We start from the raw sequence: 26903 nt of genomic DNA on the forward strand, positions 1-26903 counted from the left end.
AGAGTCAGAACCAGACACGGAGAAGCTGCACTCAGCTTTTATGCTCCATATATCTGGAACAAACTCCCAGAAAGCCTCAGATCAGCTGAAACACTCAGTTTATTTAAATCCAGGTTGAAGACTCACCTGTTCTCAGCTGCATATGAATAAAACACCAAATCCACACTGTTAAGCTTAAATTATAACTATGACCCAGTTTTGTAACTATAATCAGAGTGTAGATTTTGCCTCGTGTCGCGTTGTGGCGCTGTTTAGAATTGATTTCTTTAAATCCAACAGAGCGCTTTAAATCCTTCAGGTAAACAACGTGTGATGTCCTTCAAAGTAAAATACCTTAGAATTTCTTTGGTAAAGGTTGACTGTCAGAACACCTGCTGGACATTATTTATTAATGAATTAAAGCGAATTATTAGTGAATTAACGTTTTAATCGAGCATCACAGACTTATAATTTAAAAAAGTAAAATGCTTTTACTTTGCAGAGTAATAACCGGAACTAACAGTCTACATTTCCGTAACTTTACCAGTGGACCGTGGCCCAGTCAAAACAATGCAGCCGCGCTGGCCTGCTGCTGCAGCTGCACTTAGCTTTAAATCTCCAACAAATTATTAACGTGTGCGCGCACTCAGCCAACCGCCTGGTGCTTCACTTCGGCGGGCTCACGTCGCGTCACTGCTGTGGTGATTTCTCATTTCAGTTGTGCGCATTTAGGAGTTTTTTCGTGGGTGTTTCTCATCGAGTTAACGGTGGAGGTTGGAAATGGAGACTGCTAACAGGCGTCTGCTGCTAGGTAGCCTGAGAGTAGTGGAGGGGAGCGGCTAAAAACAGATTTTTTTTTTCTTCCGTGTGAAAAAAGGGGAGTATAAGCGAGTTAAACACGCTCCTGGTGGTTTTGCCTTTTAGCATGGTGGAGTAGGAGGCTCCAGCGTTGAAGCTACCGGGCTCCTCCGACCTACCGACACACAGCTCGCTCTCACCCCGGGGAGGCTCGTCATGGCCCCGGGCTCGCTGGTGGCGGCCTGCCGCAGCCTGGCCCTCTCTACGTGGCTGCTCTCCTTCTGCTTCGTCCACCTGCTGTGCCTGGACTTCACCGTGGCCGAGCGGGAGGAGTGGTACACCGCCTTCGTCAACATCACCTACGTGGACCCGGCCACCTCGGAGCTGCGCACCGAGAAGACTGAGTGCGGGCGATATGGCGAGCACTCTCCGAAGCGGGACGCAAAGGGGGTGTTGGTCCTGCCTGCAGCACCGCTCGACCGCCAGGCCTGCGACCCCAACACCCGCTTCGCGGTGCCCGCTCAGACCGGGGCCTGGGTGGCGCTCATAGCCCGGGGCAACTGCACCTACAAGGACAAGATCCGCCACGCTGCAGCCCACAACGCCTCTGCGGTGGTCATCTTTAACGTGGGCTCCACCAACACTAACGACACCATCACCATGCCTCACCCAGGTAGATGATGCTCTGCTTTATTCACCCAAATAAATGCGCATTTAACTCGATTTCCTCCCTCTGTGAAGGAGGCTTTGCTTAGCTTTTCTAAGTTGGGTAGTTTGCTGCTGGGGTGAACTATGGGGATTAAAGGTGACGTGTTCAGTGTTTATCTTAATTTCTTAATAAAAATGTCATGGAAAGAGTCCAACTCACGAGGTATTTCTGTTATACGGGATGTGATGCATCTTTCAGAGTCATTTAGTTTTATGTCAAGTCCAAGGAGGAGTGCACTTACACTGGGGACTGCTTTACTGTGGACACTGAGAAATAGTTGAGGGTAAAATGTAGATGTGTGTACAGGTTAGGTTGGTGTCAAGTATAAATGTAGAACATAAACACACTGACACCACCCATTGGTTTGACTCATTTTTTATATGTTGTGGTTGGTGTTTTGGTCTCACCTGTTGGGGCAAGAAATTGCCCCATTTAGATTAGAGCAGTGATGGCCAACTCCAGGCCTCAAGGGCTGGTGTCCTGCATGTTTTAGATATCACCCTGGGTCAACACACCTGAATCAAATGACTAGTTCATTACCAGAACTTCAAGACATGTTGAGGAGGTAATTTCGCCATTCAAGGACACATCTAAAACCTGCAGGACACCAGCTCTTGAGGCCTGGAGTTGGCCATCCCTGGATTATAGGGTGAAGTGAATGGCTAGAACACTTAACAAGTTAAGTCTGAAGTAAACACACTCATGAAATCTCACAGTTGCACCCACCAAACCACCCGCCCGTCCATTTCCTGCTGCTTTTCTAGGCAGTGGCAGCCTGAGTAGAGGAGCCCTTCCTCTCCTTGTCCACCTCCTCTGGCTCTCTCAGCTTTCTCAGGCCAGTTGAGAGACATAATCTCTCTGTCATGTCAGGATATGACATGAGCCTACCCAGGGCCTCCTCTTGTGAGGGCATACCTGAAACACCTCACCCAGGAGGCATCTTAATCAAATGGCTGAACCACCTCAGCTGGCTCCTTTTATTGTGGAGGGATAACCGACCATGAAGCAAGAAACTTGTCAGTTCACCCATAAAAGCTGTTCTTAAAAAGAAAGTACTCTCTCAGTCTCTTGAAAACTTCGAGTCATGCTATCCTTTCCTTGTGACAAGAAATAGCATAGACTCTGAGTTTCTCAGACTGAAGACTCCACAGCATTGAACTGAAGCTTGCAGTTCTTGTTCTGCTCCTCGGCCTTTGTGAGCTCACCCTACTGACACATGAACCAGTCCTCCACCTGCTGCACGTTCTGGTTAGAGTGTGTCTCTTGCTCACTGAGGTCTTCACATCTGAACAAGGTCCAGCATCTTCAGGGCGGTAGAGTTGGCGAATTGCACAGTCTGATCAGCGTACTGGCAGGAAGCACAGGCGCTAAATGATTATCGGCGTTTGACCTTTCAAAATAGTCCCGCGAGGATTTTTTGGGTCGTAAATTGGAAAAAAATAATAAAAATAAATCACAAAATACACATGATGTAAACCAAAGTATGGGACTTTTCCTTTTAATATTTGAGTTCTTTCTTATTGCCACAGACGTATGAAATCAGGCACCTGGCCATGCAGTCTGCTTTACAGAGTGGCTCTTTTTAAAGACCTCGCTGAATTATGAGCGTGGTGCTGTAATCTGATGCCACCGCTGCAAGAAGTCTGCTCAGTAAAAGTTTGAGTTGGCTACACGGGTAACAACACCCCAGTTCAGGACAGAGTGTACAGTTATTTGAGTTCATTTATATTCATGGTTCTGACTCTATATGCTCATATTGTATATCTATGAATATTAACATTTTCCTCATGAACTGATGCGGGCGGGCATGCATTTGAATATCTAAAAAGTGAGTTGCACAGCAGATTCAGGCAGGAAAGCCAAGATTTTCTAGCAGAAAAGTTTTGGAGTTTGGAACAAGGATGCAGGTTTGTTATAAAGAAGTCCATCATGTCTAAAAACATTAGTGGATTTTAATGTTCCTCAGCACCTGTTGTATTTCTGTTCAGTGCGTGACTCTACCCGTGCTGAATCGGATTCAATTTGCATTAAAATGCTCCACACTCACTGTGTCTTTCAGCTCAAGTCATAAAGAGTTTTGAAGCTGAACAGATGTTTGTAGATGACCTGTATGTAGAAGGATCATTAATGTTGCAGTCATCTTTGTCTCCAGGACTTTGATGCTCAGATTTGTACCATAAACACACCAGGATACATCTGCCTTTCGTCTCCTTTGACATATGAGGTGCTTATTCTGTTAGTGCTGCACAGACTCCGCCCCTCATTTCTTTATATTTTGCTAGGAAAATGGGAAATACCTGCCTTACATACTGTATTTCCATGTATTGAAATACAGTAGGTAACAGGTTGTACAAATGAAGTTAAACTGAAAGTCAGTTTTTGATATGATGACCTTAATTCGTCAACACAACCTGAACTATCTTGTAATTTCTTTAAGTAGTCTTTAGGAATGGTTCTCCAGGCTTCATGTTTTGGGTCCTTTTAGTTCTGTTCTTTATCGTGATGATCCAAACGACAATGCTGAGGTCTGGGCTCTGGCACCAGTCCATGACCAATAGTTTTCAACTACGTGTGTGCATTTTTCCCCCTTCCTACCTGTGTATGCGTTTACTGTATTGGCTGTGTGTTGGGTAAAATTGGCATGCTGAAAAACAAAGCTGTCGTCAATCAAACGCTTTCCTGGCAGTACTGCATGGTGGGTTATAATTTGACAGTACTTCTGTGCTCATAATTCCATCAGCTTAGAGAAGATGTCCAACACCACTGGTTGAAATGCAGCGCCAAACTGTGGCAAAGCCTCCAACCTGAGATCAACTGAAGGGTCAGATGCATCTCGCAGATCCGGAGTCGGGTTTTTGCTCCTTATTTCTGTTCTGTTTTGAAGCCAGCTACTTCATCTTTTGTCCTTCATCTTTTGGAAACTTGTATAGTTTCCAAAACATCTTTAAGGACTGAGAGATGCTGATTTTTCAGCTAATAACTCTTTAGGAATCACTTTGTTGGTTCAAAAATATTTAACGTCTGTCAGACTGTATTTTTCAAACTAAAGAATTGGGAACAAATTATGTACTTGTGTAACAAAGTGCATAAATACAGAATTTAAAATATTTGATAAGTTGTGTTATTTATTGACGCAACATTGGTCCTGTGAGTTAGGTGGGTTTTTTATGCTTAAATGATTCATAGGTCAGTGTTGACAAACAACAAAACATTCCTGTGAAACTGGTCTGTTACAAGGACTGATCTGAAAATAGGTGGAAAGGCAGCCAAAGTCATAAGAAAAATGTTGAAAGACCTTCAGAGAGCCTGCAGAGCTGTTGCTCAAGACCAGTGTAAACAAATTAAAGGGAAGTCTGACTCAAAATGTAAAGAAATGAGGGCAGGCTTGGGACTTGTGCACAGTGGCACAGTTGTACTTACAGGCATAGTCGCTTATCGAACAGACCATTTTGAGTCCGAAGATCCCCTCTGTGTAGTAACGATCACAAATGCAGACTCGTTACAGGTTGAATGGGCTCATTGCTGCAGACTCAACCACCAAGGGCTTTTTCTGTGAAGCTGTATTTTGTAAAGTTTTGTCAAGTCTTCTCTCTTTTGTTTGAGATTTAAGTTTTCAGGATTTAGCTCATAGAAAAAAGAATATTTTGGAGACTTCTTAACAAGAAAGTAGTAATTTTTTGGCCTTTTATTTGCATCCACTGGATTGGAAGAGATAGAAATCAGAGATTGTCTTAGAGTTGCTGACTGAAGGTCTGTGATGCTTCTTTATCAATTTATTTCCATTTGTTAAACGATGCTGTCAGTGGCCGTCATCCACACAGTGCCTCTCTGACAGAAACAGTCGTGTGGATCAGGGATTCCCAGCCCCGCTGCATCCACAGTGACAGATTATGGAAAACAGGCTCCTGTCATTCGATTATGTCCAGACAAACTCCATGTGACGTTTGATGTTGGTCACGATTTAGCGCTGTTACATAACAGGGCTGACTGCTCTGTAGCACCGTAAGTGGTGTTCTTTTGAGTCGCTCTGCTGCTGAGTGAAGTAACAGCTGTTTCTCTGACAGCTGGAAACTCCTTCAGGGATCCCTGGCAGGCCTACACACCCACATTTAGATGCCATGAATTCAGGAAGGGGAAAAAAAGCCCTGGGTGGTTGGTTTGCTTTAAATCCAGTTTCTCGTGACGTTTTTCTGTGTCCGGGTTATTTTCTGCAAATCAGTCTTTGCACAGTTGAGTGCCGGTTAAATAATTTTTCCACAAGTTCAACAACGCTGTGTTGTTTGGACATGTAATCATTTGGCTTCTTATTAAAAGCTGACTCATGTACTTAGTGAGGGCCATCACATAGCTTTTTCTTTAGTTTTTGCCAGAAAGTCAGATTCAGTTAGATCAGGGGTCTGCAACCTTTAACACCCAAAGAGCCATTTGGACCTGGTTTCCACGCAAAAGAAAACACTGGGAGCTGCAAATACTTTTTGACATCTAAAATGAAGATAACACTGTATATATTTTTTTTACCTTTATGCTTTGTGTGAACAACTAAGGTGTGTTGCTTAAATCCATGAAGTGCTACAGAGAAAATTACATTTTATTTATGTAATTAACACATTTTGAACTCTTAAAGAAATATAACAAAAGGAAAGACACCCAGCTAAACTAAAATGATCCAGCAAACAAAAACTGCTGTGAGCCACCCTTATATCACCTTTGGGCTTTTGGAGCCTTGACCTGACTTTTAAAAAGCAATTGAAAAAAAAGCACTATGCTGCTAAAAGATGAAAAATAGATATTTGCACAATTCTGCCTAAATATGTATTTTACCTGGTTAATGTGTGTGGCGGGGCGTGGTCTGCAGCGCCGCTGCAGGGGAGGCAGACGCACCTGAGTGGCACCTGCAATCACGCCTCGCTGCCTTAAAGTCTGTGCAACAACGTCTGTTGTTGGTATGTGTCGGGCTGTGGGCTGAAAAGCTACAGCCGGCAGGTACACCGGCTTCCGCAAGTGCAACGCTTATTTTGAGCGATGAAAAGAATAATATAATATAATTTTATTTTTATATTTCAATATCACAATAATCTTCCAATTTAGAACTACAAGTTTAAAAAGAACTAACATAAATAAAATACACTTCAGCTAAATACTTCTCATTTATTTTCCCAATCCACATGGAGCCGCAGTATACGTACTAAAGAGCCGCCCGCAGGTTGCCGACTCCTGAGTTAGAGCATTGCTGCTGAGACTTCACCGGGTGCCGGTTCATCTCGCAGGCTGAGCAGGCGACCATATGCCACAAAGGCTAAATGCAGCAGCCTGGGTTTGACTCTGACCTGAGGCCCTGCTTGGTTTCCTCCACTCGTTCTCTCCTCCTGCTTTCCTGCCTCTTCACCACATTATATAACAACACAGTAACATTTTTGACTGGAAACTGACTTCACTGATCAGCAGAAAAGCTGCAGATTAAATACTCGCAGTAGGTGAGGATGAATCACGATTAATCTGCTGATTAGGTTTATCATGAATCATCTGCAGAAGGCAGGCAACTGTGCAAAATGTTTTTGTTTAGAGTGTGGTCTTGAACCTTTGTTCCTTTATCAAACTGTCGGTCCTAAACCAAAAGATGCTGTTTACTGTCCAATCAGCTGCGACCAACAATTATTTGCAGGGTTTTTGCTGCACAATAAAGAAAAATTAACTTTCTCCAAAGGAAAATCATGAGAATTGCAGTTGAACTGATTTCAACTAAACTTTTCTGAGGGGCATTTCTTTGGTTAATTGAGCAAAAAACTTTGGTTCTGTTTTGTGTGTTATTAAATGGATTAAAACAAGCAGGAAAATTATTTGCTTGCTGTTAATAATTCCAGTATAGTGCTGACATATTTTAACTGATTCCTGCAGACTATTAGAGCAGCGCTGCATCGATGTGCAGCCTGGACAGCACCAGCAGCTCTCTCTGCCTCTCCAGGCTTTTGCTGCTGTTTCAGGAAGTCTAGCAAACACAAACAAGCCTCAAAAATGTGAAGTTGAAGGTATGCAAACACGGGCAGCCAATTAAAAAATATGAGTGTAAATAAGCTGAAGAGGATCCTGTTCAGCATGCTGAAATGACAAACAGTGAAGTTCATGTTAGAAACATGAGTCCTGAGGCTCTGGTAATGCAAACATTAGTAAAGTGAAGCAGCGGTCCGAAGACAAGTTTAACTGACTGGCTCATGTGTGGATGGCGCTGACTTACAGTGGTCACGTTTGTTTATAAGCACATTTAAAAATAACAAGTGTTAACCAAATAAGAGTAGCACAATAGGAGCCATAAAGAAACATAATACAGAAAACAGACTGATCAGGCCATCGGGTTTAGATACGAAGGATCAGCTGACCTCAGTGATCTTTTAGAAGATCAGAAAGGTAAGAAGGTGCAAACACAATTTAATGACTTAAAAACAAATAAAGTCTTCAGATCGTTTCTAAAAATGTATTGGGAGCCAGTGTTAAGAAGCCAAAACAGGGGACGTGTGGTCTAATTTGCGGGCGCCTGTCAGGCGTCGAGCCATAGCATTTTGAATAAAACAGCTGTAGATGAGAAATGAGTGTGCCGATTTGTAAAATACTGAGTAATGAGGTGCTGATGTGACAGAGGCAAGAGAAAAGGGGAAGAATTTGCTCCAGTTTTGAAATGTGATTTTGAAACTCTGTTGTAAACGGTAAATGTTTTAATTTTTAAATAGTTTATCCAGCAGAAGGACTGATGGCTTCATGCCTCTGTCCAGAAGGGTACACAGTGATCACGTAACAGGTACTCTCCTACATTTTGCCCAAAGCAAAAGGCATGTTTACTACTGAGCCTGTAGGCATAATACTCCTCAGTACAAACACTTTGTTTTTGGTGATTTGATTAATTTGTCCTGCATGTGGTTGCTTGTAGCCATTCTTGGCTTCACAGTAGGTTTTTGATTTTTATTAGTTTGTGCAGCACAGCCAACCAGTGACAACAAAACTTCCTATCTGTACATCACCCATTGCTATAATGAGCCACTGTGTCCCTGACATTCTGTTTCTCGCCTAAATAATGAAGTTCCACATGAGGAAATCCCGGTCACAAGGCCTTAATGTTTTCTCCTGTTTTCTGTCACACCACAACCGGCAACCGACCTCTTTACAATTTAATGTATTTAGAAATTGAATTGAATTGATAGACGTGGACAAAATAACATTAGTTTAACTTTTTATCTCTTGAAAGCCTACGAGAACCCTGCTGAGAGGTTTCTGTCATATTTCCGACCTGCTTATAGAAGAAAATGAGGTGTGGGTGGTCTTTGCCTGTGCACCCACCCTTGGAAAAACCCAGAAACTATTCCAGTAGTCATGATTGGATGGATGGATACTTTATTGGTCCCATAAGGCAAATTGTTGTTGCAGCAGCATGATAAAGAGGAAAAATAACACAGCCTACAATAAACAACAAATAACGCAGTTGAAATAAAAGTGACTCTGGAAAACCGAGACTTTATTTAGCTTTTTGGTCAGTTTATGGCAAAACAAGTTGATGTGGAAGGAAAGTGATGCCAAAACATCCACATGCAGGATTTCTGGTTGTAGAGGGGCTTTAAAAATCTCTGATATCGATGGAAATCAGTACTGTCAGAGTGAAAATCAAGTCGGTGAATTCCTCGGTTGGTCAGGAATTCACTCTGAAGCACTGCTAATCCACCTGGAAAAAAAGGTCTATGTGGAATCAGCTGCTTTATCGTCCCACTGTTTATCCGGCAGATTAGTTGGGAGCTGCTGTTGACTGCGAGCTGAATCGGCCTCACTGCGTTCTATAGTTAGAAAAATGACATAACACCTGAAATACAGAAACATTTGCAGAGGAGCTCAAAGCCTTCACAGATCTGAAGCTCGTCTGCTATTGGTTCCATGTAGAGATTTACTTGAGTTTTTAAAACAAAAAAAAAACCCTCACTAAAGAGACTGACCAAATTGCAGTTTTTTATCATGTAGTTTGTAGGTTTAACTGGAAAATAAAAATCTCATCATAACATAACATAACGATCCCAGGGGATTATTTTTAGGGCAAGACTAATCAATTTTTGTGTTCGTGTGTTGGTTGGGGTCATGTGAGTTCAGTGCAGGCCTCGGGGGAATTTTTCCTAAACTGTGGTCAGCTCGACTGTGCTTACTGAGCAAATATACTGATCTTTGTGCAAACATTAAAGTTCAGCCTCAGCTTCCTTAAGATTATAATCTGAAGTATCTGCCATCTGTGTTTATCGATGGACATTGGTCTTTCACGTTGGAAGATTCCACATTAACGTAAACTGTTTCTCCATCATTTAGTCTATAATAAAAACCCTAAAACCTTCAAGTTACACAATAAAATAAACAAATTAAATTGATCAGATATTCCTGTTTTAATGAACCAGGAGGCAAAATGCTTGAAATGCATTTATAAAATGTGACAGTCTGAAGTAATTGATTCCTTTCATCTTTAGTAATTATGCTGCTACTTTACAGTTTTTAACATCCTTTTTTTTTTCTTTTTTTTAGCAATGTATCAACAGATCAGAACAATCAATTCTTGTAATATCTCCAACAACGCTGTCTGCAGTATTAGCCCCAACCCATGACAGTTTTTACATACTGAAAATGATTTTTAAAGCAGAAATTTAAATTTGTATTCATCACTCCATCAGACCTGTTACTGCTGATTTTTCAGTCCCGTTGTGTAATTTGGCTTCTTGAAAGGCACTTTTTCACTGACAGCAGCTGGATCAGCTGAAGGGTCTGATGCATGTCTCAGCTCCAGTGTCAGATCTTTGTTGGATTTTTTTCTTTCTCACCCCCCCCCCCCCCCATGAGGTGCCCCTCTCCTCATATCTGACCAATCTCATATCAGAATGGTCAGATGTGAGGACAGCCCATAAAATTGGTAAAGAACTTCAGAAAGTCTGGAAAACTAATCCTCAACCTCACTTTAAACAATCTGGCTTCTTGGAAGCAAAATATAAAGAAATAATCTGCAGCTAGGGCTGCAGATTATGGCAAAAATGATGATCACGATTATTTTCACTGAAATTGAGATCTCGATTATTTGACTATTTAACAATAACAATGTATTGAATAATGACTTTAAAGATTGTCAAAAAATAATATAAAATAGTGTGCAAATACTGATAACAGTGCAAATGTTTGCAATATAAGAAATAAATGAAAAATGTAAACATCTATGTTTAGTGAACTTGTTGCTTTGTGGTGCAGCTACGACACCGTAGCAAAGTTTACACACTATTTCTACTTGATCCACGTCTGACTCTGCGAACCCATAATGTTTCCACACCACTGAAGTTTTTTTTACCTCTCTTTTCAACCAACAGCAGTCACTCTCCTCTCCAAATAACTTCTGCTTAGCTTTCCGAGCTTCCCTCGGGTCCTCTTATTGTTGTGACGCGTGTTCGAAATGCAGAGAGGTGCGCTCGATTTGCCACACGGAGCAGCGCGAGAGTAAAGCACGAGGGAGGGGCTAATAATCGGCTCAGTCATTTTTAATGATCGTTGAAAGCCCAGATCGTAATCGTGATTAAAATTCGATTAATTGAGCAGCCCTATCGGCAGCTAAGTAATTTTGCACAATATTGTCAAAGCACACCAACTATTGTCTTGAGTGGATAATCTTGGCTAATTTATTGAAATTCTGGGGCAGATCTGGTCTTTTTATTCACTGTTTTCACATTTCTTTGTTACATTAATCAGTCAATACTAGATTCATGTAGCATGGGTTGCTATCTGTTCGTAATGTGCTAATTTTAATGCAAACTCATACTGGAGTTGCTGATGTGATTTGTGTTGCAAAAGTCAAACAAGCTTTTACCAGTCGGTACGTCCTGTAATGGCACAGAGCAAAAATGTTTAAGTAAACATGTTTTTGTTCTCTACAATAAGAACAGATTGATCTCTGGACATTAGGAGTTCTGAGGTTCGAGATTCATATCGTAAATATATCTGTATAATCAGCCTTTTGTTTCTGATGGTTTCGATCTGTGTGTAAATGAAGAAGAGTGTGGACTAAGCCTTGAGGAACTCCTTAAGCGAACTGTGAAATAGAAAAAAATGTACCTTTATGATGGCTACACAGGAATTTCTCAAAGAGAAGTTGGGAGAAATATAACACTGTAGCTGATTTACTGCAACATGCATATCTATTTGCATGTCGTGAGGAAGAGAAAATATTTCTGTTGCCATGCTCAGGATGGTTTGTTTCCATTATTTTTGAATAAAGTTACTGTACAAACTCTGACACCAGCCTTTGCTCCCAGTTTCTCCTGCAGTTAATCCCCAGCTTGTTGTGAAACGTTTGCCTAAATGTGCCATAAACTTGTAGTGAGACATTCTTGTACCACCTGTGAAAGAGTTTTTCCTTTGAGTGCATTTTTGTAGTTAAACACTTCAACGTTGCAGATGAACTTGTTTCTACTTGTCAAATCTTTATTGTGAAATTGAACGTTTTCTTCAAAGCTGCAGATAAGTCTTAGTCTGGTAACAAACCTTCCTCTGGGATATTTTTCTGTGCGTTCAGGGTGACACGAGGGTGCGTTTGTACTGAGTCAGGCCTCAGTCACAAGGATGGCCTCAACTCTAAATCAAAACAGTCAAAATGACAGGCGAACACAAATTAAATTTTCTCCTCGGTTGTGCAGAACTGAACTTGCTGTATTCATGAGTCTTTGTGCATTTGTGTGTTTTCAGCTTCAGAATAAGCAGCTGTTGAAGCTTGGTGTTGTGGTTTGGCTCGGAGGTGCAGCTCACAATCCAGCGCCATGAGCAACCTTTAGCAACACACCGAATCGTTACCAGCTGCACACCCTGATCTGACCTCGGAGTTCAAAAAATGTAACTTTTTTTTTAAGTCTCCTCCGAGCCCTTCGAGCCCACAAAAGTGCCAAATATTTGTCCTAGATCAACACTTCAGGTTGTAGGTTTAAGAAAGTTGGACAGTTGTGCAGATCACTGGATATTTGTGATCCACTAACAGTATAAAATGTTTTGGCCTGATGTTTGTTTCTGTTGTGTTGCCACCTGTGTGGTCTGCCTTCTCGAGAAGTCAGCTTGGTAAATTGGAAATGGAAATTATGTAAAGAGGGAGACATGGTGCTCAAATGAAGAAAATTAACAAAGAGTGCATGTGCACAATAGTTTCACAACATTTCAGCTTTGTGGTAGCAAGTATGCCTGCTGGGCGTGGAAGTAAAGTGTCAGATATTTGTTTTCTTCCCATTAGTTAAGATAGAAGCTTCAAAATAATGTTGGAAGCATTTCAAAGGAAGCTGCTAACGGCATGACTTCTGGAAGAACTTTGGCGTGAACCAATGAAAGCTAGAGTCTGATTGGTTATCCTGCACCATACATTTAGATATTAACACCTTCCAATGTGAGTGATAAATGGACAGATCTTTGTTTGTCTTCTTGAGCACTCGAATGCAGTTAACGCTTTCTAACATCCACACATGATGAACAGATCAGAGAGCAGCTCAGGGCTTAGTGTCTTGAACAAAGTATGCAGTCAGGGATCAAACTGCCAACCTTCTGATTAGAAGATGACCCTGCTCTATGTCCTGAGCTATAGCCATCCCATTCCTTGGCTTAATAAACCAAAACTTCCCTTTTCCTTTTAAAGAGGTTTTCCCTACTGAAAAAGTCAGTTTAGTTCAGCTCAAGCCAACGAGAATCTTTGATCAACAAGTTTGATCTAGAACTACTTTTAGGAATAATGTTACTGCCTTCAAACCTCTGACAAGATCACTTATGGCTGTCTGTAGCTGCCTACACCCACAGATCTCTCCACCGCTGTCCTTTAATGAGATGGTGTTTTTGGTGAGAAACGCCCCACCTTCTGGGCTTAACTTTCTATCAACAACCCCGCATGTCCAACCATTTCCACTTTTTATTATTTTTTTTATTTCTTTTTTTAAAAAAAAAATCTATTTCAAGAAAAACTTCTGCAACCACACACTTAAAAAAATTATATTAAATGCATGATGATTAAGTTGATGAATAATCATGTAAAATAAATATTGATCAGATAAATCTGACTATACTGTTTGATGTCAGTATCACAGTAATCTGCTCCTCTGGACACATGTGAGTACACTGGAAACAGGAGCTTTCTAAACCTGCACCTTTCACAGACCCTTACAGGGTCACAGAGGCCTGTGCGCTTCTGTTCTCTTTACCTTCACTCCCCGGGTCGTTGCTGATTGGTGCCCTCCCAGAGCCAGTTACAAATGGAGCGCTCTTCATCTTAAAAAGGAGCGTGTCCCACCCATAGCTTCCGGGTTCTTATCAGGAATCATCTGGTTGTTGGGGTTTTCTCTCTGTACGGTCTTTACCCTGCAGTATAAACAGCCTCCAGATGACTGTTATGAACTGGTGCTGAAATAAAAACCGATAACAGGCCCAACCAGCTTTCCTACTTTTCTTCTTCTGTTGATGTGTTGGTGTGCTGTGGTTTGAAAAAAGAAGAAGAAAACAAAATCTCTGACAAGAGAAACTGCCTGTGATTAAGAGGTTTCAGATCTGCCGTAGGATTATAGAAATCCTGCAATAATCCTATAGTAGTCGCAGAGTCACTTATATAATCTTGTGTTCATCCCAATGCTGAATATGCAGTGCATCACAGATCGTGTATTCGGAGTATTTTTAGAGAGGCAGTCCCTTGTGCGTGGGAGAGGAGCTGGTCTCCATAGTGATGGGGGGGATTTGTTGAGCAGAAGCTGTTATTGGATCAATAAACAGGCTACTAGTGCGAGTGTGTTTGTCGAGTACAAACTCTGTGAGGTTACGTCCACAACAAGGAGGTCGAGTGAACAGTCAGTTTTCTGGACACTGAAAAGGTAAATAAATAAAAAGCGGATCAACATTTCCACATCCAAAATTGGTGTTAAATAAATATTAAAGTCTGGCTGAACTCATTGCATAACATGCAAGTAAGGTCATTTGAACGCTGATAGTCGATTAGTTGATTGGAAGTTATTATTTCTGCACAGAAAAACTGAATGGTCTGCAGCTTAGCCTGAAATGTGTCGTAAATGACTGGAAAAAATATATATTTGAGTTTTAGATGCTGTTCAGGTAAAACGATTGCTTTTGAAGGACTTTTCTGACAAAAACTAAAGTTTTAGCTTTTAGCTCAGGTTTAGCTTTGAGTGGAATGAAGCCACTTATTTTTAATGACACATAAAATCCAAACTTGAAATCAATGTGAGAAACACTAATGAGCTGAAGTCGGCACATCTGTTCATTATTTCAGCGGTCCCCAACCTTTTTTGCACCACGGACCGGTTTATGTCTGACAATATTTTCACAGACCGGCTTTAAGGTGTCGTGGATAAATACAACAAAATAAAACTAGTACCAAAAAAAGACGTTTTATTCATAGCACACGGGAAAAGACCCAGGGAAACAGATTTGAGGATAAAAATGATTTAAAAACAACAAAAAATAACACTAAAAGCCAATTTAAAAACCCTGAAAACCATAAATTCCACACCCCGGTACCGGCCCGGGTGTTGGGGACCACTGCATTATTTAGTCTGTTCAACACTTAATGTCTATTAAATTAATTTAACCAGTTTTGTTCTGATTAGCTGCCCCTCATAAACTGAGAGTTTGAACAGCAGGTGGGCGGAGCTTCTGTTTTTATAGCCATGTCATGCCAGGAGTAGGGAAAAAAACTTTATCAAACTGAGCGTTTAGAGCAGTCTAAAGCTTTGTGCTGATAACTGAGCTCATTATTTGAGCGGGTACTTAAGATTCCCAGTTTAAATGTTTGTTAGACCCTGAAAAGGAAACGCTTAATTTTTTTTTTGAAAGTTTTCTCACAGTGAGTGGAAGTAAAGTTGGCCTGAAGCTTCATTTATACTAAGGCACAGTTAAAACAAACGATAGTACGACATTGTCTGATGCATAAATAGGATAAAACTAATTGGAGGAAGTGGCAACTGTGAGTAACAGATAAAGTAGGACTTGCTGGTCTCAGGTTGATCCTACTGCGAGCTGAAGGTTTAGGAGAAAATGGTCAAACCATGTTAGTGAAGAGTAAAACCCCTTTTGGTTTGGGATGAGTTAGAAAGAAGTTTTAGAGCAAATGAAAAAGTGTAGCACATTTGTGTTAGGTTGTGCAACCCTGTTGGGACAAAGTTTCCAAACAATGTTTTTTGAGAAGAATGCTTGGAGTTACAAACTCTTGGCTCCTGAGCAGCAGGAGTCAAGAGTTTGTAACTTTTATAAGACTTAAAAATGCACTTGCTCATAAGAAGGATCTGCATAAGAAGTTAGTGAGGGTGATCTCTGCCTTGGAAAAATCAAACATATATTCTAATGGTCATCAAAACCACGTCTTTATTATATGTACTAAGGGGTAGGGCAGGGCAATATGGCCAAAAATATTTCTCACAATATATATTTGAAAATTTGCGATAACGATATAATTGACGCGAGACAAAATACTTTACAACTCCACAACTTTATTAGTGAAAAAAACCCCATCAATGTATTTTCACTTAAACAAGCAGCTGTTTTTTATGTGCATTAAAGCTATATAACATTTTAACAGTGCAAATGCAAATTCCTTGCTGACAGTTTAACCAAAAGGCGTTTCCAGTGGAAATGGGCTGACATATTATGACCATAACCATGTATAATATCCACAAAAGTTATACACAGGTTATACACACACACAATGCAGCACAGTGCGTATCACTCCGCGAGGCTCCTGACTACGGTAGCCGTAATGCTCCAACACTCCATCAAGCGGTGCGGCTTCGTAGCTTAGCAAAGTCTTACTAAAGCATTTTTGACAGATTTTTAAGTGCCGTGTATCACATAAAATTGGTTTGGTAATAACAGTAATAACGACCCGCCTGCATGCTCTACCAAATAATGTGCTTTGGTGTGTATCTGACGGATGAAAGCCAAACCAGTTCCACACCACTGAAGTTGCAGCATTTTTACAAACCAGTTCCAGTTCATCCGTTTCATTCAACAATCCACTTTCGCCCTTCTCATTTTCCGTTACTGCCATACTTTTTCCGCCATGTGCATATGAAAATAAAGGCACTGCGCATGTGCGTTTTACTCTATCGCGTTATTTCCTTTTATCGTTGCCTAACATTATACCAGCATTACCGTGAACGGTATGATGTGGCCCAGCTCTACTAGCGTTAAAGTTTCATTGCAGGTTCATCGACCTAAGGAGTAAAATTTAAATACTTGAATGTTTTTGTATTTGTCACTGACTTAAAGTGCTTCTCACCTGTCCTCATCTTCAGGTGCGAGCGAGGTCGTCGCCATCATGATCCCGGAGCCAAAAGGCCGCGAGATCGTATCACTGTTGGAACGAAATGTGACGGTCACCATGACGATCACCATCGGGACGAGGAACCTGCAGAAGTACGTGAGCAGGACGTCGGTGGTGTTCGTATCGATCTCCTTCATCGTGCTGATGATCATCTCCCTCGCCTGGCTCGTCTTCTACTACATCCAGAGGTTCAGATACGCCAACGCGCGGGACCGGAACCAGGTGCGAACACGGGTCTGCGTCTCCTGCTGTTCTGCTTAGTTTATGAAGACAGAAGGAACGGCATCATATAACTAGAACCTATGTTAATAAGGTGGTTCAGAAGAAGAGGTTTATCTTTCACAGTATAAGAGTAAATAAATTTTTAGCACTTTGTCAGTTGAAGCAACATTTTTTTTTTAAACTCATCTTTGAAAATGTGTCGTCAGTAATGTAGTTCATCTCTGCTGAATAACAAGCCCATTATTGGAAAGTGTTCTGTTTTCAGCTCGTAAAACATGAATCACATTTTACAAGCTCAAAGTAAAGACTCACTGTGTCTCTCCAGCGGCGCCTTGGTGACGCAGCGAAGAAGGCCATCAGTAAGCTGCAGCTTCGCACCATCAGGAAGGGCGACCAGGAGACCGAGCCCGACTTTGACAACTGCGCCGTCTGCATCGAGGGCTATAAGGCCAACGACGTGGTCCGCATCCTGCCCTGCAGGTAACCACAGCCTCAGAAACACCTTACGCAAATGTGGAAGTAAGGACTGAAAGATGGGGATCGTATTATGTTTGAGGACTGAGTGCTGAGTTTGAATGAAGACTATCAGGATAGTATCTTCTATACAGTGCCAATTATTCTTTTTTTCTTTTTGGTGGGGGCACTTTAGCTAATTTAGTATTTTCATGGTGTTTTTGAGTCAGTTGGTGTTCGTTAGGCCACTGTAACCTGCAGGAGCTTAGCTGCCACAGAAGAAACAGTCATCGAGAGACCTCAGAGAGTCTCCTGACGTCTTCACGCTGTAGCTGTCGCAGGTTATGAGCTCAAAGTGTTAGTCTGCAGGGAAATGACTCAGAGCTGACACGACTGTTAGACGGGGATAGTGTGTTTGGGTTACTGAAAACAGCTGATTTTTAATGCTTTATTTGCTGGTGGGTTGCGCTGTCTATAAGAATGTACTATGTTTTAATTAGCAGTGATGTGAATAATCTATATCAGTGAAATAATTACAAAGTAATTACTTAGTGCTTTGAAATAAATATAGTGCTGCAGGTGTCAGTGCTAGAAAGAGGAGGACAAAGATTAGAAGACGTTTAATAGTAATGGAAACTAAATAAGACAGCTGTGGTTTTAAGTTCTTCTCACTTTAGTTGGGCTGTTTCTGCAACACATAGTGGGCTTGGATAGCAGCTGAAACAAGACCTTTCTTTATGTTTACTGGTTTGTGCTGCTGCTGTCGACTACAGGAAAAACATGTTGGCTCCATCGTGGGTTACTGGCTGTTTTTTCTGCTTGTGTGTCAGACTACACAGGCTGCAGTCCCACCAGAAACTGTGACCGCATCAGTCTTTGTTGTGATATTAACTTTTTTTCTTGACAACAGCTGAGCCCGCGGGGGCTACACTTTAGCCCTTAGGCTGGTTAGCAACCATCTGGCAACCTACGGTGACAAGAGGAAAGAGGGATTTCTGGTGATATTCAGATGAATTCAGTTGCACCAAAACTCTGCTTTTGAATGCTTTAATCACAAGCAGGTTGCCACAGTCGTCTGTAGTGTCCTTGTCTTCAAACACTCTGGATTTCACTATTTGAGCTGTAATGAAACTTGAAAAACTTGGACTTTGAGGTAAAAGGTTGTGCCTTACTGTTAAAACCAACACTTTTAAAAGGGTCAGCTTTTACTTTGAAGGCCAATGGCATCTTATCCCTTTTTGTATTGCACTTCTGACTTTTTCACTATCACTCGATGAGTAGTTGCTGGATGTTTGCAGCCAAATCAGCAATCTGCAACAGTCGGCGACATGTACAGCTAAATGCATTTTACAGTCCTTGTACAAAGAAGAATACCTGTTTTATGTTATGAGGGTCACTAAACAGTCTGTTAACCTACAGTAGCCTCATGTGATTGATTCTAATGTGAAAATCCTTTAAAAATATAAATAAAATTAATTATTGCGGGTTCAGCCTCTTTTAGTTGCTTCACAAGTAAAGTTGTTGTGGACTCTGATGGAAACCCCGTCACTGACCAAGGTGGACTTTAACTTGACCATCAGGCTGTTGTCTGTGCTGAACCCTGGCATGTAGAATTTTATATCTTTCTTTGTGAAAATGAGGGAAAACTGAGAGAAGAACGACAAGCATCCAAATATTTAAAGACAATGATGACCATCACTGGTAAACTGTTCAAATACCAGCCAGAAAACGCCCCGTCGAGTGTTTATTGTTCAGCCCTACCGAACTTGTTGAATGGAAGCCGTGATCGTTGCGGCAGAGTCGAACTTTTTATTAAATTGTTTCCAGTCTTGTTTTCATGTGATCACAAAACCACTTTGTGCCGATGGAAGCTGCTGAGTTGAGCTCAGGGCAGATTGTTTTCTTGTGATTAGAGGAAATGTATTTTTGGTTGTGACTACAGTGACTATTTGTTTTGACCTCACAACACTCTGGCTGTGCGAGAGTATGAGATTACGAACCAAGCTTCATGGGATAATAAAGCATGTTTGCTCAGATTCTTGTGTGCCGGCGCTAAGTGAAAGCAGGTGTGATGTCTTTCCTCACAGCATTTTTCTAATGTTTTCAGATCCACAGTAGAACGACTGATTTCACCATATTTTATTGTTTTTCTTCTTTGCAGACATTTGTTTCATAAGAGCTGCGTAGATCCGTGGCTGCTGGACCACCGCACATGTCCCATGTGCAAGATGAACATCCTGAAAGCTCTGGGCATCGCTGTGAGTGTGAAACTGGGTTTTATATTTCCTAGAGTGAGCACAGAGCAGGATATGCAGCCCTGAAAGGAAATGATTTTATAGTTTAGGACTGTACAATAAAGTTATGACGTGTTTACGGCTGGTTAAATAACAGGTGATGATAATATCCTTCCTGGATCTTTTCATATATTTTCGCTAATCTATCATAGCAGCCCCAAGTTATGCATCCTCTGATCTGTAATGGTAGCTGAAGATAAGACACGGGTGTCAAACATTGGGCTCAGGGGGCAGAATGAAGGCCACAGTCCTACCCACTTTTAAGAGTGTGAAAATTGCAAAGAAGGAAATGAACTTTTTAGTGAATTTTGTCCTTAAGAAGGGATCACGTCACAAAACTCCAAACTGCTAATTTAATCTAAGCCAGACGTCTGAATCATTCTCAGTTTTTACAGCTGTGTGTCGACAGAGACGTAACCCACTGTCTGACTGCGCAAGTGATACATAAACACACCAGAATGTGAGGTGTTTTCCATGAAAGTGTTCATCATCAGTTTTGGAAATGCATAATTCATTAAATTAATGTTTTCTGAGTCTGTTTAAACGTTCTCACTTCTAAAGAAAGACCAACGACTTGCAATTCTTTGAGACACTCATCAGATAATATCCACTTGAGACCAGAGGTTGGGAAATTCCTCAAGCTGCAAGAAACAGTTGCAAAACAGAAAGTGTTCCTTTGTTCAAAAACTGAAGGGAGAAAACATACAATGCTGTATTCGATGACTGCGATTGAAATGATCCTTTACTAGCTTTACTAGAATTATTTCTTTTAAGATTGTGTAAATGTTTTGAAGCTCTTCTCTGAACCGAGGGGTTTCTGCCATGTTTCAGATCTGCTTAGGAACAAAATGACTAGGTTTGCATCAACGGTTAGTGAGGGTGGTCTCTGCCTATGGAACTACCCCTGGAGAAACCCAGAGATTTTCTAATGGTCATCAAACCATTAGACCATGTCTTTATTGGGATATTGTCAGTTGTCAAAAGTCGACTTTAAGGGTAAAAGCAAGGTCATCATCAAAGAGAGGAAAATACTTCATGCAAATGACAGGTTCTTTCTTTCTTCTCCTTATTTAAAAAAATATATATACTGGAGTAGCTTTGAATGATTCACTCCAAATAATCCTCGTTCATCTTATGCTGGGCTCTGGGCAGCTCCTCGGTCTCAAAGATCCACTTAGCTCAGCACCCTTCATGGACACGTCCCCCTCTTAGTTTTAATGACTGATTGCCGATTCCATTACCCAACCTGTTGATGCAGTTTATCATATTTCCCTTCAGACTGATGTTTTTAACTATTATTTGTGTAGTGGTTTTTTGTATTTTCTAACTATTATTGAGGCGTATTTCTCAAAATGAAGAAGCTTTAGTCCACCACAGCAACAACAGAAAAACACACAGTAAAAGTACAAACGAACATCTCAACCAAAGGTCACCCCACTGACTTGCATCTGCCAAGAAAATCACGGTAACTTGTATCAGTGGAGAGTATTTGTCTGACAGTTTGTTGTTAAAAACATACCCGATGTTGGACTGGCCATTAAAGCAACAAAAATGAGTAGAAACCTAGTAGAAAATGTTAAATACTGACAGTTATAACACAAGAATGTCATTGGTACTGGAACTGTTTACTTTACTACATTAGACATCTGTTTCGTATTGTGTTTAACATTTAGGTTGAATTTGTTCAGTGATTTAAAAATTGCTTTTATCATTTTCCAGTAAAAAAGTATTTTTTTCTGTGTTTGTAACAAAACTCAGTCATTCAGACTGTGACCCTCAGTGTTCAGAGCTAAAACGTTTTTAAGCTTAGAAGTAGAGGTTAGCTTGTGTCTCAGAACAAAGGTGTGAAGTCTGACATAGATCAAAGAAACTTTAAAAAAAAATGGCTGTCACACATGTTGTTGATTAGTTAGACCCTCACTGTATCTTAGGTAGAATGACATGATGTCAGTCGGCTCCTGGAGTTGGACAATCACACTGTGGTTTTCTTTCATGTCGCTCTGCTACAGCTGAACGCAGACTGTCTGGACGACCTGCCTCTGGACTACGACCTGGACCTGGGCCGTGTAAGTGGGGTGGGCGGCGTTGGGGTTCTGGCCCTAGAAGCTGTGGTGTCTGGGGCATCCAGCGACGGCACGCTGAGCGAGGGCGGCTCCTCTGTGGTGCTGGACCCCGGCGTGCGGCGGGTCGGGCTCCCACAGGACTACCAGGACCCTGACACCCTGAGGGACAGCCCTGTGACCACCACCACGGACACCCACACAGGTGACTCTCACACTCCATCTGATAAGTGCTCGTACACTGACACCCAGTGGTGTCTGTGCCCCATAACTCGCTTCAGTCATGGCTACTGCAGTCACACTGACTATGTGATGCATCTTTACCCTGATCACATTAAACTTCCTCTTTATTTCATAATCAGCACTCTATTTGAGTGACTGCAAAAGAGGAAGCAGAAATACAATTTTAGCTTAATTTTATTGAATGAAAGGGTCCCATACCAACCATGCTACAAACTATTATAGAAACATAAAGCTAATGTGACACTTTGGCAGATGTTTGGGGATGTTTTCATTTCTCTGTAGAAAAACGTTCTCTTGTCTTGTCCTGGAAGTATTACTACCATGTCTGTGTCATGCTTTAATGTCATCCTTTCTAACATTCTTTCGACTGGTTCTTATATAGCACTATTCTGCTCTACTTGAGCACTCAAAGCAGTCTATACACAACATATCCCATTCACCTACTCACACATACAGTTATGTAAGCAGTTTTTTCTACTTCTAAGTGCTTTCTAACATTCATACTCCAATGAACACATCAGTGGCAACTTGGTTTTCAGTGTCTTGCCCAAGGATACTTTAGCATCCAGACTGGAGCAGGGCTCAAACCACCAACCTGCCAATTAGATGACCTGCCTGAAGTCCTGAGCCACAGACATTAACACAGTCTTAATTCTAGGTTCTGTTCAGCAAAACCGAGATTAGATTGCTCTCAAATGTCTTTGCATTGTTATTGTAGACTAGAACAGCTGGCTTTACCTGGCCAAGTTTGAATTGAACTTATTTATCATTATTATTGGAAGGAGTTTCACACAAGACTTTCAGACAACTGTGAAACTGAAAAGACCAAACCCTCTCTGTAATCTGAATTAAAAACAAAAGTTAAGTCTTCAGAAATGCAGGAATAGCCCTCTTTTTCTCTCTTTCAGGTGAGCTTCAGCCAATAGCGAGCAGCGCCTCAGTGGCATCATTTGTCATCGCTGTGGAAACGGGTCTGTCAGATGAGGAAGTGTCCTTGGAGCAACCTCAGTTGGTGGACAAGTCCTGAGAGCAGCACAGCAGAACCTAACCAGAATCGGGCCAAACCAGGCTCTAATCAGGTTCAGATTAGATAAATAACAGACCTGACTGTTATATTTAAAAAAAAAAAAAAAAAAAGAAGAAAATGATGAAAAAGAAAAAAATATCTGAACCAAACCTGACCGCATTCGACTGAGCAAAACCTGAGCTAGGCCTAGGATCTGGTTCTGGTTTTCTCTGGTTCCAAGTGGATGCTAAAACCCAGATCCAGCACCAGGGTTCTTCTTGGCTCTTCTACATGGACATGTGATACAAGATTTCGCCAAACCAACTTGTCTGGACCAGACATATTGAAACTAAGTTAAGTGGGTCTTTTCGAGTGTGTTCACCTCAGTCCTTTCCTTGGTTCTTGAGTTAACCAGGATTTTTCTCCAGTGCAACTCAGTCTACAGATGTCTTGGTTAAATCCAGTTCTGCCTCAGTCAGACTCGCATCTTGATATCCTTACGAACCTTTCGTTGACCCTGACAAGCTTCCGCAGTATAGATCGAGTCCTTCATTTCAAGACTTTTTTTTGTCTCCTGACTTTGAGGACTTTCAAGAAGCAGTAGGCTGTATTTCTGTATACAGTCCGTGAATATAGATTAAGGTTTCGTTCTGTAACTTTTCTCTGGATCTCCTGGAATATTCTCTTTTACCTGGTTTTCCCGAATAGGGAAGCACAACAGCAAAAACCAATCACGGTGGACTGCTCGCTTCCTCTCCAGGTTCGCGTTATTGGAAAACTCTGTTAAATAAGCTTATTTTAATTTGCCTGCCAAAAGGCCAGGCAGGGCCTGTTTCTTGATGTGTGTGTGAGTATCTGCGGTGGATGATTTACATTTTGCAAAGGTGGACATTTATTTTGAAAGGACACAAGCTACTCTGAACAGTGGTTTTCTTTAGTCTGTAGTTTATGTAAAGAGGTAGCTTTGTCCTGAAATAATTACTACCACAGTTTGACTGCAGTTTGAACAGCAATTACACACAGTATTGTTTTATTTTAATTCCCCCCCTCTTTTCCCCTGTCTGTGTTATTCTAGGCTTTGTTATCTTAACAATACTCTGACAGTATTTAGTTTGGTTGCTTTCTGTCCACAGGTGGGTTTCCAAACAGGGTTCCTATGTTTGTCTGCAAGAGCAATGATATTTAAACCACTTTTTTTCCCCTTTTTTTTTTTTATTTGTTTGTAGATTACAGGGCTCCACAGAAAATTAGAGGATTGATATGGTCTGGCGTTTCTGTACAAGAAGTGCATATGGAGGCAATAAATCCTGCACCTTGGGTAATCGGGTCAATAGACATCCAGTTATAATGTATCAATCATCTTTCGAAATATTTAAAACTCTTCCAATGCTGAGCAGAAACATTTCTGTCGATCCGTTGTTGTGTTAACCCGAGATAACCGTTTAAACCACCTGCATGGCCCACACATGCAACTTTTATTCTCAGCAAAACAATCAATGTGTGCACATGTCAGCTCTGGTCTGTTCTGATAAAGTGGACAGAAAGAATGAAGAGGAGTCAGAGTTTAGTTCAGACTGTATTTTTGTCCACATGTCAAATTCCATTTTCTTGATACAAGTTATGCAGAGAATTGCAATAAATTAATTAAGACTGATCCAGTCAGATAAAGATAGCTGTCGAGTCCATACTTCGGCCAGTGCCGGGTCAGATAATGTTTTTTTTTTTTCCACATAAGCCATTTGGAAAATTTCTTTTGCCAAAGTGCACGAGAAGGGAATAAATTTAAAAACTCCAACGCTTGCAGTTGCTGTGCTATGTTACTTTAACATCAGATGTTCAAATTGGGATCCAAGTTTAGAGTTGACCGCGCTGTAGTAGTCTAATGACAGGCTTATTTTGTTCCCTCCCCAGCAAGGTAGAGTTATTTGGCCATAAACAGTGAATTTGCAATCTCCGACTTCCCTGAGGTGGTCTAACTGAGGTGTGAACTTGAGATTTTCATTTTCAGCTTCAGGTGGAACACAGCACGGGGCCGGTTTGTTGTGGTTTGTGGCCTCTGACGAACTCGTTGGCCTAAAACGGTTGTTGGAGATTCCTACTTTTTGGGTCAACTCGAGCTAAGAGAAGTATTTTGTTGCAATTTTTGCACTGATCATTTGTGCAATTAATGTAGAACTGATTTTAATTAGGAACAAGATATCAAAGTCTGCCCACCCTTTAAGGTACACAGTGGAAACACTTCCCTTGTCATTCTTCCGTCACCTTAACCTTAGCTAAGCAAACTTTCTGTGGCAGTCATACATCCAAATGCCACGTAGGAACCCTGTCTATAGCGTTGCCTTGTTTTGTTTGACTGTCCAGCCGTCTGTCCGTCTGCCTCACCACACGTGTCTGTTACCATGGCCTCATGCTGCCTTTTTTTTTTTTTTTTTAAAAGACACATTTACCTTTAAACCCTGACAATCAAGGATTGGGTCCTTTACTTGCTAGTCAGGGATCCTCTCTCTGAACCTTAGGAAACCTAAGAAGCGCTTTCAAATCTGCAGTCAGCACACCACACAGTAGAGGTTAGATGCTATTACTACTTCCACAGATCAAGAAATTATCACCACCTCCTGTGAATTAAAGTACCTGGGATAGAGAAATCCTTTTAGAGCTTTAGAGACAGATTTGTGGAAGCGCGTTTCATCAGGAGGTGTTCGTCAGCTCAAAGCCGAACATGTAAATAAATAAAGTATATAACACAAGTCCACTTTGCCACGTGGCATCACTGTCAGTTTGTCAAATTGGTACGCAGACTGTGTAGGGCTGCGGTCGCATTGTGGTGTCGGTGGCACCACAAGGTTCCCGAAAATGAGAAAGATGAAAGATTGTCGTCTATTTTGATACCAGAGGAGACATTTATTTTTGTAAAAAAGACTGATTTCCTTCCCACTCTCCCGAGTCTACCTGTTGCCTGGATGATTCTCAATGTGATTGAGCATTGACCAATTATTAATGATTATTTGTATAATTGTACATACACACAGTTTGCAAAGGACCTTGATGCTATGAGCCTAAACTGTTGTTATTATGCTTCTCTGTAAAAGGTTTTGGATCTTGGGTTTTGTTTTTTTCTTTCCTCTCTCCTCTTTGCTGTAACCTGATGAAAAATGAGAGAAATGAGACCAAAGGGCAGACTGGAAAACCAGCGCTATACTGGTCCACCAGGCAAACTGGATCTTATGAGAACTTCCAATGCTCAAATAAGAAGACATAATAAATATAAATGTTGTGCAATGAAAAAATAAAATATTCTCCTAACAAGGCTAAATTTAAGTGTTGTGTTTACTGTTTACTTGTACTTTAAAATGAATTAAAAGGAAATGTAATTTGGAGTTTTCTGATGAACAGACTGATATTTGGACATTCAAGCTGGTACAAATTTGCAGGAATCAAAGACAATGGTTGTGTGTTGCTGTCTTCAGTCCTCCCAGTGGCTTCTTTTTCTCTCAGATTCTCAATGAAACCGAATTTATGTTGTGAAATTCTCCGACTTTGCTTCCAAGACTTCACCTTTCCTGTGTCTTCATGGTTCAGCTTCAAACCTGAGAATGAGCCCACACTAAGATCCACCAGTCACCAAGTATCCTGTTAACACTAGCTGACTGAATCTAGAACGGTCGAGGGCTGATAACACATGAAGACGATTGATTTGTATGCCTTGTCCTCCTGGCCTGTTTTCAGTGAGTAATGTTTTAATTAAAGTTGCTTTGTGTTATAAGCTTGAGCTGCGCATCGGCATTTGCACTTT

General features: G+C 41.2%; 1 protein-coding gene and 1 long non-coding RNA gene across 2 annotated transcripts; both read left to right on the plus strand.

Annotated features, from left to right (window-relative positions):
• Positions 1-514: 514 nt before the first annotated feature.
• On the plus strand, positions 515-26879 carry LOC146522886 (RING finger protein 150-like). The gene is made up of 6 exons (XM_085154073.1): positions 515-1450; positions 16804-17054; positions 17380-17534; positions 19669-19765; positions 21811-22066; positions 23013-26879. The coding sequence occupies exons 1-6, from the start codon at positions 994-996 to the stop codon at positions 23129-23131; spliced, it is 1335 nt and encodes a 444-aa protein (XP_085010199.1). The 5' UTR covers positions 515-993; the 3' UTR covers positions 23132-26879.
• LOC146522887 (uncharacterized) lies at positions 1457-14008 on the plus strand. The gene is made up of 2 exons (XR_014873113.1): positions 1457-8953; positions 8985-14008. It is a non-coding gene; the product is annotated as an uncharacterized LOC146522887 (long non-coding RNA).
• Positions 26880-26903: the final 24 nt, after the last annotated feature.

This window comes from Neolamprologus multifasciatus, chromosome 3 (assembly GCF_963576455.1).
Source record: "Neolamprologus multifasciatus chromosome 3, fNeoMul1.2, whole genome shotgun sequence".
Lineage (NCBI taxonomy): Eukaryota > Metazoa > Chordata > Actinopteri > Cichliformes > Cichlidae > Neolamprologus > Neolamprologus multifasciatus.